Raw genomic sequence first — 14,016 nt, 5'->3', positions numbered from 1 at the left:
GGGCCTGCCCTCACCCTCCTGTTGGGGTCTTTTTCCAGGCCTTCCCATAAGCCTCTCGGTCCTGCTGGCTGCTTCTGCCAACTCTGGGGCGCCACTCCGCACCCCCCAGGGCCTGGGGGTCTCAGGCTGGAGCAGTTCCACCGTGGGGCGGCCAGTGGCTGAGGCGAGAACATCAGAGTGCAGAACTGTCTGGGTGCTGCGTCGCAGTCTCCTCAGAGCCGTGCTTCCGGTTGTGACGCAGCTGGGATGGGGAAAGGGGCCAGTTGGGTATGGGCACTGGGGGCCAGTATTTCTCTGGTCTTTTCCATCCCAGTGCCCTCTGCTTGAGTGCTTCTCCCTGCGCTGCCTCTGAGGAGACCCCCTCACACCTTCCGCTGCCCACTAGCAGAGACAGAAGACGGGTCTAGATGAGCTCCTGGTCTGATCTGCACCAGCTGACTCATGCATGCTGGGATGCAACACGAGGACCATTTAGTGGTACAGGACAGGAACCAAAGGAGAATCACGTGTGTCAGGAATAAACAATGTCACCTGTCAGCCTGTCCCCATCCTGTCTGCCCCCCTGCCCCCTGACGCGGGGCTCGCCTGACGCGGGCCTGGGGTGCGTTCCCACCAGGGTAGCCCGTGAACCTCTCTTGGGGTAGTGGCAGTACTTCCGTTTCCTTGGAGCTGGGATGTTGGGAGTCACCAGGCAGCCTGTGCTGCCCCCCAACACCTCATGAGCAATTCGCGGTGCTGGGGGATCCCTTCCCCTCGTGCCCACACTTCACCCTGTCTTCAGCACAAAGCAGGTTTTCCCACAGAGAGCTGCATTCCTCTTAGGGGCGCTGAGCCTCAAGACCCAGGTCTTGCCCACGTGAGCATCTTGCCCACGTGAGCACTCTTCCCTTGAAAGGCTCGGGGAGCAGTGCTGGGAGGGAGGCTGAGGGGGAATCAGAGCTGGGGTGGAGGCTGATTGGGGAGTTAAATTGGGGGAATGTTGGGGGAAACGTCTCTCACCAGACAAGGGCAGTTAGTGTTTTGTTAGTGTCTGTGAGCGTCTTCCCCAGCGCTAATCCCCCAGTGTCATACCCGTCTTGTTTCCACCTCCTGTCTTGTCTGTCTACGCCACATCTCACTGGAACCTGTAACTCCTATTGAATGGGGGAGGGGGGGAGGGCTGTGTTCAGCTCTCAGGGGACAGAACCAGGTAGTCTGGGGCAGGGAGTGGGATCCTCAGTTCTCAGCTCTGAGCTACCCCCACTTGCAGGGAATCTCTTTCCCATAGCCCTGATTTCAGGCGTTCTGGCTCCACAGGGGCCAGGCTGCAGTGTGGGTGTCTGCGTCTCATGTGTGCATTGTGAGGGGAGGGCATATACAGTGTAACGTGGGTGTGGGTGTGTCTGTGTCCTGTGAGCATGTGTGTTGGGGGGGGCACAGGTCTCAGCGATGAGAGCACAGTCCACCGTCCAGAGGGGGGCGCCCCGGAATGCTCCCGGGTGGTGCTGGACGGCAGGCGTGAGAGGTTAGTGCCCGCGTAGGGTGGGCGTGCGTGGGAATGTCATTCTCGGTGATGGTGTGGGGCTATGTGGGGGAGGGGATAGCACGGACAGACTGTGATTCCACAGGGACCGGGCAGTGTTCCCCAAGAGCAGAGTGAGACACTGACCCACACCCCTGAGCTGGGCTCCCATGTCATGGACTCAGCAGCTGCCTTGGCCTCATTCACAGCCCCCTCAAAGCCCACCCTTTGCCAACAGAAGGACTATAGAAACAGTGGGAGCAAGAGGCTGTTTGCCACCTCATGGCAGTGGGGTTTCTCCCCCTACTTGTCCCTAGCCTGAGTGGGCTGGGGCAGGTTTGCCGTGTCCCCAGTGACCTCCCACTGAAACAGCGCTGGGAAAATGTGAGCCTGTGAACTGGCAGCATGCTGAGCAAGAGGTGTGCCCCCAGGATTGGGGTTACACAGCAGAAAGGGGTATGGGGAGGGGAAGCTTCACCCTTGTTTCCCGACCTCCAGCAGGCCCAGCTCGTGCTGCTGCCCAGCTGTTAAACTGGGTACTGAATGCTTAGCCAAAGCCCCTCCTCTGGCTCAGTCAGGAGAAGCATCTTTCATCTAAGGCTGGGCTGGCCAGTTTGTCCTGCAGAGCTGTGCTGGGTCAGGGGCGACCCTAGTGAGGACGCAGATAGAATGGGGTAAAAGTGCCTTGTACCCTTCTAGCTTATTCCCCTTCAGGAATGGCTGGCTGCTCGCAGCACCTTTACATCACTGTGTCCACACTAGCAAGGGTGTCTGGCTTTAACCCCCCCCAGGGCAGGACACCATTCAGGTGTAGAGGAGCCTTTCATGAGAGCTGGGCTGCTGGTGAGGCCAAGATTTTCCAGGGTATTTAATGCCTGAGGATGCAGATAGGCACCTAGTAGGATTTTCAAAAATTTCCAAACAGATGAGGTGCCAAAGTCTTGTCTTTGTAAATCTGGCCAGAAGTGATGGGCCCAAGCTGAGACAGGGAGCAGGGACTGGAACGCAGAGCTCCTGTGTTGCAGGCGAGCACTCTACTCAGCACTCTGGCATTCCTCCCTATGGTAAATTAATCTCAGGATAACTGTGTCTGCCCTGGGGTCCTAGTGGTACCCATGTATTAATAAGATGTCACCAACCCTAACTTACTGCTTTTAAGGGTAGACCAGGTTAGCTAGGTCTGTGTCGACCAGGTGGTAGCTGGCTGTGCATAGGGTTTGTCCAGCTGGATGCTAAGAGAAGTGAATTACAAGGGGGGCATTAACATGTTTTCCAGTAGGAATCCATTTTCTTTTGTCCCACTGTGCGTTTAGGGTGCACTGCTGGAGTCCAGTGTTAGCTAACACGCCCACCCCATGAACTGCCAGGCCAGAGAAAACCTGGGGCCATCCTCCTCTACTAGGGAAACAAGCAACAAATCCCCAGGAGAACCGCTACTGTTCCTGGGTTGGTGCTGGAGGCTCCTGGATCAGGTCGGCCCCATGGACCGAGCTGCCTGGGTGGATGTAGACACTGGGGAAGACAGCTGGGGCAGGGGTTGCCATCTGGGTAGGTGTCTGGTGGGCGGGTCTGCAGTTTGTGCGGCTGAGCCCCCGTAACGTTAATAAATAAGCCTTTGCTCTGTGTGTCTGTTGCAGGAGAGGCAGCTTTCCGCCGTGGGTACAACAAACCCGCGTTTGAGCGGCGCCCTGGCCCAGCCATGGAACGGGATCCTGCCCGCCCAGCCACCGCCTCCGCCCCCGCGACTCCAGATCACGGAAAATGGAGAGTTCCGCAACACCGCTGCTGAGCACTAGCCACTGCCCCCGCGAGACGCGGCCCGGGGGATACAGGGGGCACCCCCAGCCCGCAGCTCAGCGGGAGCAGCAGAGACCCTGGCAGGGACACAGTGCCCCTCCCAAGCAAATAAACCTGCACTGGGGGAGGCACCCCCTTTGCCCCCTCACCTTGCACCAGCGCCCCCCCCCGTTCCTGCCCCCATGAACCAGCCCCCCACCCCTCTCCACCTGCACTGTCCTTGGGGACAGTTCAATGCTTTGAACTCAACTTCAGGGTGTTTTATAGCAGAACACAGATGACAATCTTACACCCCCTCCTCCCATACACCTTCTCCTCTCCTCCCAGCAGGAGCAGGGCTGACACCCCCCCCCCATGGACCTCTGCCTCCCCTTGGAGGAAATTAGGACATTATCTCTTCCCCACTTCATCTCAGGAGTGGTCTTATCTTCCCCTGGCAGCCATTTTATGGTATTGCCCCCTCCTTTCCTGGTGTGTGCGCATGGGAGGGGGGAGGGAGTAAACTCACCTCCAACCTGCCCTCGGAGCCATGGTGGGGGTGGGGGGGGGGCAGATAGGGGGCTGATTTTGGTTGGCCGTGTTCCTGGAGGTTTCATCACATGACCTAATCTTTAATGAAAGTTGAGTCTTTAATTCCTGGAGACAATCCTGGGGGGTTGGCAACTGAGACTGGAGGCAACTTGAGTCAAAGCTGTCCCCATTTCCCGGCATGTGGGGGGTCTCTGCCTGGCTCCAGCTCCCTGGGACAGGGGCATTCCCTAGAGGGGGTCGAGGTTTCACTAAGAGGGAAGGGGCTCCCAGCTCTTTGTCCCAGTATTTCTCTCTCTCTCCCCTCCCTTAATGGGATATGGGTCAGGGTGGAAGGCTTGTGGAGTTGCAGGTACTCTCCCTGCCCCACCCATCACACGCTAGCTTCACCCCCAGTAAGGCAGGGCTGCCCCACACCATTGCCCTGGCTAAGGGAGAGACTACCCCCTTTCCTGCCTGTCCAGGGTCAGTGCTGTGGTTTGCCCCTCACCTCTGCCATTCCTACCTGGTGTCAGCACTGGGGAGTCTCCCCCCAGCTCCCACCTGGTGTCAGCACTGGGATCCCATCACCCTCTCCCTCTGCGCTCTCTATACTCTGATAAAGGGCTTTGCCTGCTCAGCCCCTCCGTGCCCCCCCGTGTGTCCTGCACCCACCCCAGTCTTTGGAAATGACGATTCTCTAGACATTGGTCGGGTTTTTTCTGGGGGGGGCATTGAGGGAGGGGCTTTTTCTTTCTTTCTTTCCTTCCTTCCTTCCTGTTCTCAGACCCCCCCCCCATCTCCCCAGTCTGGGGTTGGTGGGGGGGAACAACCAACAAACTAATTAAGAAGCCATTTCTCTGCCCACCCACGGGCGCGTGCAGGGCACCAGGATGGGGGAGCGCCCCCCCAACACCTGAGCACGTAGAACTGGAGGGGACTCTTGTGGCTATTCACCGTCGTGCTATGGTCTGAGCTGCTGGGTGAATGTGTTCAGCGCAGTGATTGTACTGGGTGTTTCTTTGCTGTTTCTGTGTCTCTATTTCAGACTCTGGCGAGGACAAGACTCGCCATTAACCAGCCCTCCTCTGCCCCCAGCCCCACCTCAGTCCGTATTTCTTTTGTAAGGACTCTCCCCTTCCTTCCCCTCCCCCCCAACAGTGGCGACTCGGGCGGCGCCATAATATTTATACGTATTAATTATTATTATTATATAAAAGTTTGTACATATGTGAAATTTCCTCTCCCCCACCCCGCCTCCCCCAGCTCATCCTGGCCGTATCGCCCTCAGGCTGGGTGCTGTAATTACCACCGGATTTGTACTGTATATAGACCTCTCCGGACCTCAGTCTCTGTACATAGCCCCCCCACCCTGGGAAGGGAGTTCAGGTCACGAGCGCCCGCCCCGATGCCGCGTCGGGCTCCCCGGGCGTCTCTCTCTCTCTCTCTCTCTCCGTTTCTTTTATGTCTGTTTTATTTTTTCTCATTTTTTCTGGAGTGTGTGGTGCCAACGGAGAAACGTTTAATAAACAGCGATTGTTCTTTTACGCCACCTTGGCCTGGGGCTGCAGGGCACGGCCCGGAGGGGGGCTCCGCGGGGGTGCAGGGCACGGACCAGGGAGGGGCTCCCGCGGGGGTTCAGGGCACGGCCTGGGGGGGGCCCGGCCCGGAGGGGGGGCTCCGCGAGGGTGCAGGGCACGGCCCGGGGGGGGGCTCCGCGGGTTGCAGGGCACGGACCAGGGAGGGGCTCCCGCGGGGGTTCAGGGCACGGTCTGGGGGGGCCCGGCCCGGAGGGGGGGCTCCGCGGGGGTCAGGGCAGGGCCTGGGGGGGGCAGGGCCTGGGGGGTCCCCTCCGTGGCGGGGCGCCCAGCGCGCTGCGGCGCCAGGGAAGGAGCAGAGCGGGTGTCCCCAGCCCCCTGGAATCTCAGCACCGCCCCCGCCAATCACAGAACGCTCCTCCTGTGGCCAATCAGAGTGCGGGACGAAGAAGGGGGACGCCTGGTCGCTAGCCAGACGCTGGTTACTAGAGAGCTGCTCTGTGATTGGCTGAAGGGAGATCAGGCGCCCACCAATTGGCGGCTCCTGCTTCCAGGGTGCGACGCCGGCTGAGCGATCTCTGGCCTGTGTTGGCCAGGGGCAGGGCGTGTCTCAGGGGTGAGCTGAGCGCTGGTTGGCTGAGGCGCCCCAAGGTCAGCTGTTGGTTGGCCCGCGTGTGGGCGGAGCTGGGGTGGCTCGTGCCCGGCCAGCGGTTCGTTGGCCACGTGCTGGGGCGGGACTCGGGGGAAGGAAAGTCTGTGGGGGAGGGGCCAGGCTCGCTTTTGGTTGGCCAATGGCCACCCGGCGTGCGTGTCCTGCCGCGGTTGCCTGGTGACCCAGCTACAGTAGGAGGGAGTTTCTCGGGCTCGCTCTCGGTTGGCCCGGGCGCGGGGTGTCCCGGGGCTCGCTGTCGGTTGGCCCGAGCGCGGGGGGCGGGGTGTCCCGGGGCTCGCTCTCGGTTGGCCCGGGCGCGGGAGGCGGGGTGTCCCGGGGCTCGCTGTCGGTTGGCCCGGGCGCGGGGGGCGGGGTTTCCCGGGGCTCGCTGTCGGTTGGCCCGGCCGCCGGGGGCGGGGTGTCCCGGGGCTCGCTGTCGGTTGGCCCGAGCGCGGGGGGCGGGGTTTCCCGGGGCTCGCTCTCGGTTGGCCCGGGGGCGGGGTTTCCCGGGGCTCGCTGTCGGTTGGCCCGGGCGCGGGGGGTCCCGGGGCTCGCTCTCGGTTGGCCCGGGCGCGGGGGGCGGGGTGTCCCGGGGCTCGCTATCGGTTGGCCCGGGCGCGGGGGGCGGGGTGTCCCGGGGCTCGCTGTCGGTTGGCCCGGGGGCGGGGTTTCCCGGGGCTCGCTGTCGGTTGGCCCGGGCGCGGGAGGCGGGGTTTCCCGGGGCTCGCTGTCGGTTGGCCCGGGCGCGGGGGGCGGGGTTTCCCGGGGCTCGCTGTCGGTTGGCCCGGGCGCGGGAGGCGGGGTTTCCCGGGGCTCGCTCTCGGTTGGCCCGGGCGCGGGAGGCGGGGTGTCCCGGGGCTCGCTGTCGGTTGGCCCGGGCGCGGGGGGCGGGGTTTCCCGGGGCTCGCTGTCGGTTGGCCCGGGCGCGGGGGGCGGGGTTTCCCGGGGCTCGCTCTCGGTTGGCCCGAGCAGACCTCGCTGCTGGGACTCGCCCTCCTGCACAGCTCGCCGCAGGTAAGAGCTGAGTTCACCGCTGGGGTGGGGGAGTGTCCCGCCGTGGGGCTGCACACGGCACTGGGGCGGACAGATTGTGTGCTCGGTAGGGTAGTGATGCTGGGCAGAGCTGTAGGGTTCCCTGGGGGCACTGCCGTGGGGCAGGTGCTGGGGGGGGCGTTTGAGGGTCCCTGCTTCCGCTCTCAGGATCCTGGTTTGTGAAACACTCATTTTACCCCCTGTCCGGGTCCCTCTGACCCCACAGTGGGGATGGGAGGGTTGAAGCTCTGTAATGATCCCCCAGTGCTTTCTCACAACCACCCTGCACCAGCGCTCTCCTACAACAGGTGATGCCATGGAAAGGGTGGGTTAGGTGGGGGTGTTTCTCTGGGCCCCAACACCCCATCTGTCCTGCTCCATTAACATTTTCCTCCTGCAGCAGGCAGTGCCAGGGTTGGAGGTTTCTTGGGGCTCCAGCCCCTCCCTGCATTCTGCTACTCCCCATACAGTTCTTCTCCATCCCTATGGCAGGCAGCACCATGGGTAGGGAGTTTTTCTTAGCCTCAGCATCCTTCACGCCCTGTCTCTCCTGTTGCAGTGACCTGCCCTGGGCAGGCGGTGCCATGGAGCCCGAGACCCGCAGCATCCAGATTGAGTTCCCGCACTATGCTGCGGTGCTGCTGGAGTCGCTCAACAAGCACCGCTTGGAGGGCAAGTTCTGTGACATCTCCATCCACGTGCAGGGCCGGGTCTTCCAGGCTCACAAGAGCGTGCTGGCAGCCTCCTCTCCCTACTTCCATGACAAGCTGCTCCTCAATGACACCAACTGCATTGTGCTGCCCACTGTCATTGAGCCAGAGGCCTTTGAGAATTTGCTACAGCTCATCTACTCTGGCCGCCTCAAGCTGCTGATGGAGGCACTGCCCAGTCACCTGCTGGTGGCCAGCGGGCTGCAGATGTGGCAGGTGGTGGACCAGTGCTCTGAGATACTTAAAGAGCTGGAGGGGGGCCCCTGCCGGCCCTGGTCCAGCCGAGCAAGCGAGAGCCAGTCCCCCAGTAGCAGCAACTATTTTGCTGTGAAGGATGATGGGGAGCCAGGGGGCGGCAGCTCAGAGGGGCCTGGGCATGGTGGGGTGTCATCAGGCCGGCCAGCACCAGGCTGCCCTGACAATGAGGTGATGAAGATCCGGGTGTCACAGGAGGAAGAGGAGGAGGAGGAGGAGGAGGAGGAGGAACATCAGGCCCAGATCTGCAGCGGCTCAATGGACAAGGCTGTGAAGATTGTACTGGAGGAAGATGAAGAGGGTGGTGGCAGAGGAGGCTCCAAGGGGCCGTCTTCAGGGGAGCTGGACAGCGCCTTCCATGGACCCCGTGACCACCCCAAGATCTTCTACATCAAGCAGGAGCGCTTTGACCCTGACGAGGCAACAGTGGCAGGACTGGGAGGTGGTGTGAGTGCTCCAGGTGAAGCCAGCTTTCTGAAGTCGCTGGCACAGGGGCGGGCATTGGGCATGGCTGAGGTTCAGAGCCTGTGCCAGGCAGAGTTCCAGCCAAGCAGTGAAGTCAGCTACATAGTCCCTGCTCCGGGCACTGGTGCCACCTCCTCCTCTTCCTCCATTGCTGCCCCTGGCTTCACCATTAAGGCCCAGCCCCTCTCCTCCGATGAGGCCAGCTTCCCCCAGAGCTCCTGGAAGCCAGTGGACCTACATGGCAATGAGATCATTGCCCATGCGGTGCATGGCCAGGTGGTGCATGCACCTGTTAAAATTGTGACGGCGCCTGATGGAAAGAAGTTTGGCTGCCTGTGTGGCAAGCGCTTTGCCGTCAAGCCCAAGCGTGACCGGCACATCATGTTGACCTTCAGCTTGCGCCCCTTTGGCTGCTCCGTCTGCAACAAGAAATTCAAGCTGAAACACCACCTGACGGAGCATATGAAGACCCATGATGGGAACCTGTATTCATGCGAGGACTGTGGGCGCAAGTTCCGTGTGCAGAACTGCTTCCTCAAGCACAAGGAGCTGTGCAAGGGCCAGGGCTGGGCCACTGCTTGCTGGACCTACAAATAAAACCTGGGGTGGGACTGAGTGGAGGACTCCTGCCAGCCTTCTCTAGGCCTGATCCAGCCCCTGAGCTTTGTTGCTCTGTATCCTTGCAGCTCTGCCCTCCTGAGCTTGGTAACCTGCTCTAGGGCCCCAGGAACACCAAAACATGAAGGGACACAAATGGGAGCTGGGCAGGCCAGGGGATTTGGCCCCAGCATGGTGGCTCCCCATGCTGCTCCATGGCTTAGTGTTTCCGACATACAGAACTTGCCATGGGTCAAAGGGGGGAGATAGAGAAAGCGAGAGAGCCCCAGGCTAATGTGGGAGCTCAGGGCAGGAGGGTGGAGCAAGAGGCTGATGGGAACCTCAAGGCAGGGGATTAACAGCCACATTACATCCCTGTTCCCAATCTGGCCCTGCCCTCCTCTGAAAGGGTACTGCTCTGTTGTGAGTGAACTTAACTGCTGGATCCCACTTACTCTTCACTCAGCTGCGTCTGGGCAGAGCTGTGTCACTGTTCCTGGCTCTGGGTTTATAAGGCACATTCCCAGGTGTGGATTCCATGACTGCCACCTTCCCTTGGGACTTGGGAATCTGTAGCCTAGCCACCAAAACCAGCATCTCAGTCTTCCCCAGCCCTCAAGTGTTTGTACACGTTCCCTCAGAATCTGCCTTGCTGTGGGTGCTCAGGGCCGATGACTAACCCCTTAGGGACAATAAGGTAGGTAAGCAAAGAACACAGGCTCAGCAAAGTGATTTCTTAACCATAGACACTTTAGTCTTAAAGCAGCAGAGTGTTACAAATCTGTGAAAACCACAGTCCTGAGCTGCCCTCAAGTCTGATCTCACTCCTTCTGCGAGACTGAGTTCTGGTCAGTGTTCCAGACAAGGCCAAGTCCCTCCTGCCTTCTTTCCATCAAGCCTGGTCTTGTGGAGTGTGGCAGTGGGCAGCCCACCCTTCTCCAGGAGCACTCCCCTTAAACCTAGTCTTTGACACTTTTGGACCATGTGCCCAGTCTAGGATATTCCAACCCCATGCCCTGTGAGACCCAGGGAAGAAAAACATTGTCCCCTGAATCGGGCCAGTCTTTGAATCATCCAAAGTTGATGGGCCTTGATGGTCCAGTCGTTGATAGTCCTTTCCCTGGCAGGTCAGTGTCTGGAATAGACTGGCTTTGTCGAAGTCAGGCTGGCTTTTCAACACAGTGCACAAAATGAGAGAGAGGCGCATAAACAGAAATCAAAGTCAAATGCCGTTCACCATTTGGTACAGACATAACTCTTTTCTGTTGCTGCCACTGGCTAGGTCAGTAACCTGGAGGCTACCAACCCCAGCACTGTGGCAGGCATGGGCAGGATGGGAAAAGCTCAGTGTGAGAGCCATGGAGATAGAACCGTAGTGGGTTTTGCCCAGGTTTCCTGGTCCTGCAGGGAGGCTTTTGGCTGTATTGCTCCCACTGTCACCCCACTCTCCTTCCAACCAGGCCCAGTGTGAGCTCCCCCTCCTGCCAGAGCAGCTCAGCCACTCCGTTCCCAACCCCTTCATTGTGCTGTGTGCCACATCCCAGGCCTGGGGACTCAGATTCCCCTGTGAGCCCCAGCACGGGACTAGGGTGGGTTGGGAACAGGGGTAGAGACTGGTGTAAATGTGCTGTACGCTAGAGAGTGTGGGTCTTTGCGCACCCTTCTAATGACTGGTGCACAAAGCAGGTGGCAGAATGACATGTTCAGAGCAAGCGGTAGAGTTCAGTTTTGTGGAGCTGAAGTCCCTGGGTCGCTTCGACCATGACCCATGTGGGGTTGGGGTTGTCAGCCCCTCTGCAATCCCCTTACCCTGCTTGATTTCTCCCCCTATCTTCTGGCTTCAGCAGCCACACCCATTCTTGTCCCTGGCTTCCTGCTATGGGTGTGTTTCTTATTGACCTTGTTTTATTTGCCCTCTTCTTCCCACCAGTTCCTTGCTGTGGTTCATGCCCTTTCCCACTGGCATCACTGGCCCGGGTGAGAATCTGTTTCCTTGAATAACACCTTGAGCCTTCTCACTCACCCAAAGAGGAAAAGCCACTCCCTTGTTTTTAACTGTATGCACCTCCCTGGGTCCCCCTGCATGGGCTGTGCACACACACCTCTCCCCACAAGCCTCTGCTCTTGGTTAAGAACATAAGAATGGCCATGCTGGGTCAGACCAGTGGTCCATCTAACCTCATATCCTGTCTTCTGACAGTGGCCAGTGCCAGATGCTTCGGAGGGAATGCATATGACAGGGCAATTTATCGAGGGGCTATCCCGTGTCATCCAGTCCCAGCTTCTGGCAGTCAGGTTTAGGGACACCCAGAGCATGGGGTTACATCCCTGATTATCTTGGCCAATAGCCATTGATGTACCTGTCCTCCAGGAACGTATCTGGTTCTTTTTTCAACCCAGTTATACTTTTGGCCTTCACAACATACCCTGGCAATGAGTTCCACAGGTTGTCTGTGTGTTGTATGAAGAAATACTTCCTTTTGTTTGTTTTTAAACCTGTTGCCTATTTAATTTCATTGGGTGACCCTGGTTCTTGTGTTATGGGAATGAGTAAATAACATTTCCTTATTCACTTTCTCCACACCCTTCATGATTTTATAGACCTCTGTCATCTCCCCCCTTAGTCGTCTCTTTTCTAAGCTGAACAATCCCAGTCTTTTAACTTTCTCTTCATATGGAAGCTGATCCATACCCCTGATTTTTTTTTTAGTCCTTTTCTATACTTTTTGCAATTCTAGTATCTTTTTGAGAAAGGGGACCCGAATTGCACACAGTATTCAAGGTGTGGCCATACTTTGGATTTATTTAGTGGCATTATGACATTTTCTGTCTTCTTATCTATCCCTTTACTAATGGTTCCTAACATTCTGTAGCCTATGTGTTGGGTTCAAGGATTTTAATTCCTTCCCTGTTGACTAGCTCAGAAACACTCTGTGTGAATGCAAATCAGGTTAGCTTGTTCCAGAGCAGGGTGCTGCTCTAGCAGGGGGTCCATACACACCAAGCTTTTCTGACCCAAGTAGCTTCAGTTTTCTGCATGTTTTCTTTTGTCCCTGCCAGAGGGGAGACTGAGCTAAATCTGGCCATCTCAGCAAAGTAATGGCTGGGGCGGGGATAGGATTGTAACTACTAGTGTCTCAAGGTTGCCAGTGCCAAGGTCTATGGTGAAGGGAACCAAATAGGGGGATTCAAATGGAGAGAGCTGAGAGTCACGGGCCCAGGAGCTCTGAAACAATCCCCTCACACTGAGGGACTGGCGGGATTCCTTCCCTGAGGGGAGGGCTAGGTGAGGATCAATCTTGCCTTGGGCTGTGGGACACAGAGGCCCAAGGATGGTTCAGAAACACTAGCATGGAGGGAAACAGACAGGGAGAGCTCTGTGAAGAGGGAGGGTTGAGGAGAAGGGTGTGAACCAATTAGTGCAACGATTCTTGTGTGTAGCACTTGTACAAACCCAAATCTCTATATTGTATAAAATTTTGCTATGGAATCTAAGCAGATTTGCAAGAGTTTCATTTTGACCTTCTCAGGGCTGCTACAGATGGAAAAAGGGCTAAACCCTGTCCCTGATACCAGCTTCATCCTTGGACACCTGCACTGTACACCCCCTGCCCCCTCCAGGGGTGCATACACCCCCTGCCCCCCTCATATCCCGCATACACTCGTGCCTTCCCCCAGACGCTCCCTGCCCCCCCCCCGACATCCCCTGTAACGAGGCCTCAGGCCGCGACCTCTGACCCCGTGTAGGCCCACCCATCGATGGGCTCCCGGGACTGAATCGAGGCCTTGACTCCCGCCCCCTCGGACATGGGGCTTTTGGGCCAATCGCAGCGCCGCTTCTGATCCTTCCGCCAATCAGAAGAGTATGGGGGCGGGGCTCAGCACTCGGCCAATCCTCGTGCAGGAAGGCTGACTCCGCCAATCAGCGCATGTTGGCAAGCGCCAGCTCTGGAAGCTGTTGCCATGGAAACAGTTTGACTCAAGCCCGGGACCCGGTGGAAGCGACAGAAAAGGGGGGGGGTCCCCTCGTAACCAAGGAAACCGCCCCCGCCCCGGCCGCCGCTCCTTGACCCCGGTAACCGGCCACCCCCCCCCGCGCTGCCCGTCGCTCCGTGACCCCGGTAACCGGCCCCCCCGCGCTGCCCGTCGCTCCGTGACCCCGGTAACCGGCCCCCCCCAGCCTGCCCGTCGCTCCGTGACCCCGGTAACCGGCCCCCCCCGCCCTGCCCGTCGCTCCGTGACCCCGGTAACCGCCCCCCCCGCGCTGCCCGTCGCTCCGTGACCCCGGTAACCGGCCCCCCCTCGCCCTGCCCGTCGCTCCCGTGACCCCGGTAACTGGCCCCCCCGCGCTGCCCGTCGCTCCGTGACCCCGGTAACTGCCCCCCCCTCGCCCTGCCCGTCGCTCCGTGACCCCGGTAACCGCCCCCCCCAGCCTGCCCGTCGCTCCGTGACCCCGGTAACCGCCCCCCCCCAGCCTGCCCGTCGCTCCGTGACCCCGGTAACTGGCCCCCCCGCGCTGCCCGTCGCTCCGTGACCCCGGTAACTGCCCCCCCCAGCCTGCCCGTCGCTCCGTGACCCCGGTAACCGCCCCCCCCGCGCTGCCCGTCGCTCCGTGACCCCGGTAACTGCCCCCCCCAGCCTGCCCGTCGCTCCGTGACCCCGGTAACCGGCCCCCCCGCGCTGCCCGTCGCTCCGTGACCCCGGTAACCGGCCCCCCCTCGCCCTGCCCGTCGCTCCGTGACCCCGGTAACTGCCCCTCCCCAGCCTGCCCGTCGCTCCGTGACCCCGGTAACCGGCCCCCCCGCGCTGCCCGTCGCTCCGTGACCCCGGTAACTGCCCCCCCCAGCCTGCCCGTCGCTCCGTGACCCCGGTAACTGCCCCCCCAGCCTGCCCGTCGCTCCGTGACCCCGGTAACTGCCCCCCCCAGCCTGCCCGTCGCTCCGTGACCCCGGTAACCGGCCC

The 14,016-nt window shown here is 59.9% G+C and overlaps 2 protein-coding genes and 1 long non-coding RNA gene across 11 annotated transcripts in view; 2 read left to right on the top strand and 1 right to left on the bottom strand.

The window, feature by feature from the left end:
• Positions 1-3,820, top strand: part of SYNGAP1 (synaptic Ras GTPase activating protein 1) — a 46,470-nt gene extending 42,650 nt beyond the window's left edge. For 7 of the 8 annotated variants that reach the window (XM_084648627.1, XM_084648632.1, XM_084648628.1 and 4 more), the window contains one exon: positions 3,139-3,820. In XM_084648627.1, coding sequence (XP_084504753.1) covers positions 3,139-3,297 — 159 coding nt within the window. In that variant the 3' untranslated portion in view covers positions 3,298-3,820. The remainder of the gene's footprint in view (positions 1-3,138) is intronic. The other variant, XR_014714195.1, reaches the window with a different exon arrangement.
• Positions 3,821-6,906: 3,086 nt separating this feature from the next.
• ZBTB9 (zinc finger and BTB domain containing 9) lies at positions 6,907-12,549 on the top strand. Its single transcript, XM_084648427.1, has 2 exons — positions 6,907-7,009; positions 7,587-12,549. The coding sequence occupies exon 2, from the start codon at positions 7,612-7,614 to the stop codon at positions 9,052-9,054; it is 1,443 nt and encodes a 480-aa protein (XP_084504553.1). The 5' UTR covers positions 6,907-7,009; positions 7,587-7,611; the 3' UTR covers positions 9,055-12,549.
• LOC311531223 overlaps positions 10,088-14,016 on the bottom strand; it is a 49,142-nt gene continuing 45,213 nt past the window's right edge. For both annotated transcript variants that reach the window (XR_014714158.1, XR_014714159.1), the window contains one exon: positions 10,088-10,219. This is a non-coding gene — a long non-coding RNA (uncharacterized lncRNA). The remainder of the gene's footprint in view (positions 10,220-14,016) is intronic.

The sequence above is a fragment of the Lepidochelys olivacea genome (genome assembly GCF_965140295.1).
Source record: "Lepidochelys olivacea isolate rLepOli2 genome assembly, chromosome: 14".
In the NCBI taxonomy this organism is placed as follows: domain Eukaryota; kingdom Metazoa; phylum Chordata; order Testudines; family Cheloniidae; genus Lepidochelys; species Lepidochelys olivacea.
Note: the sequence above shows the minus strand (reverse complement) of the source record. Positions and strands in the feature narration are given on the sequence as shown.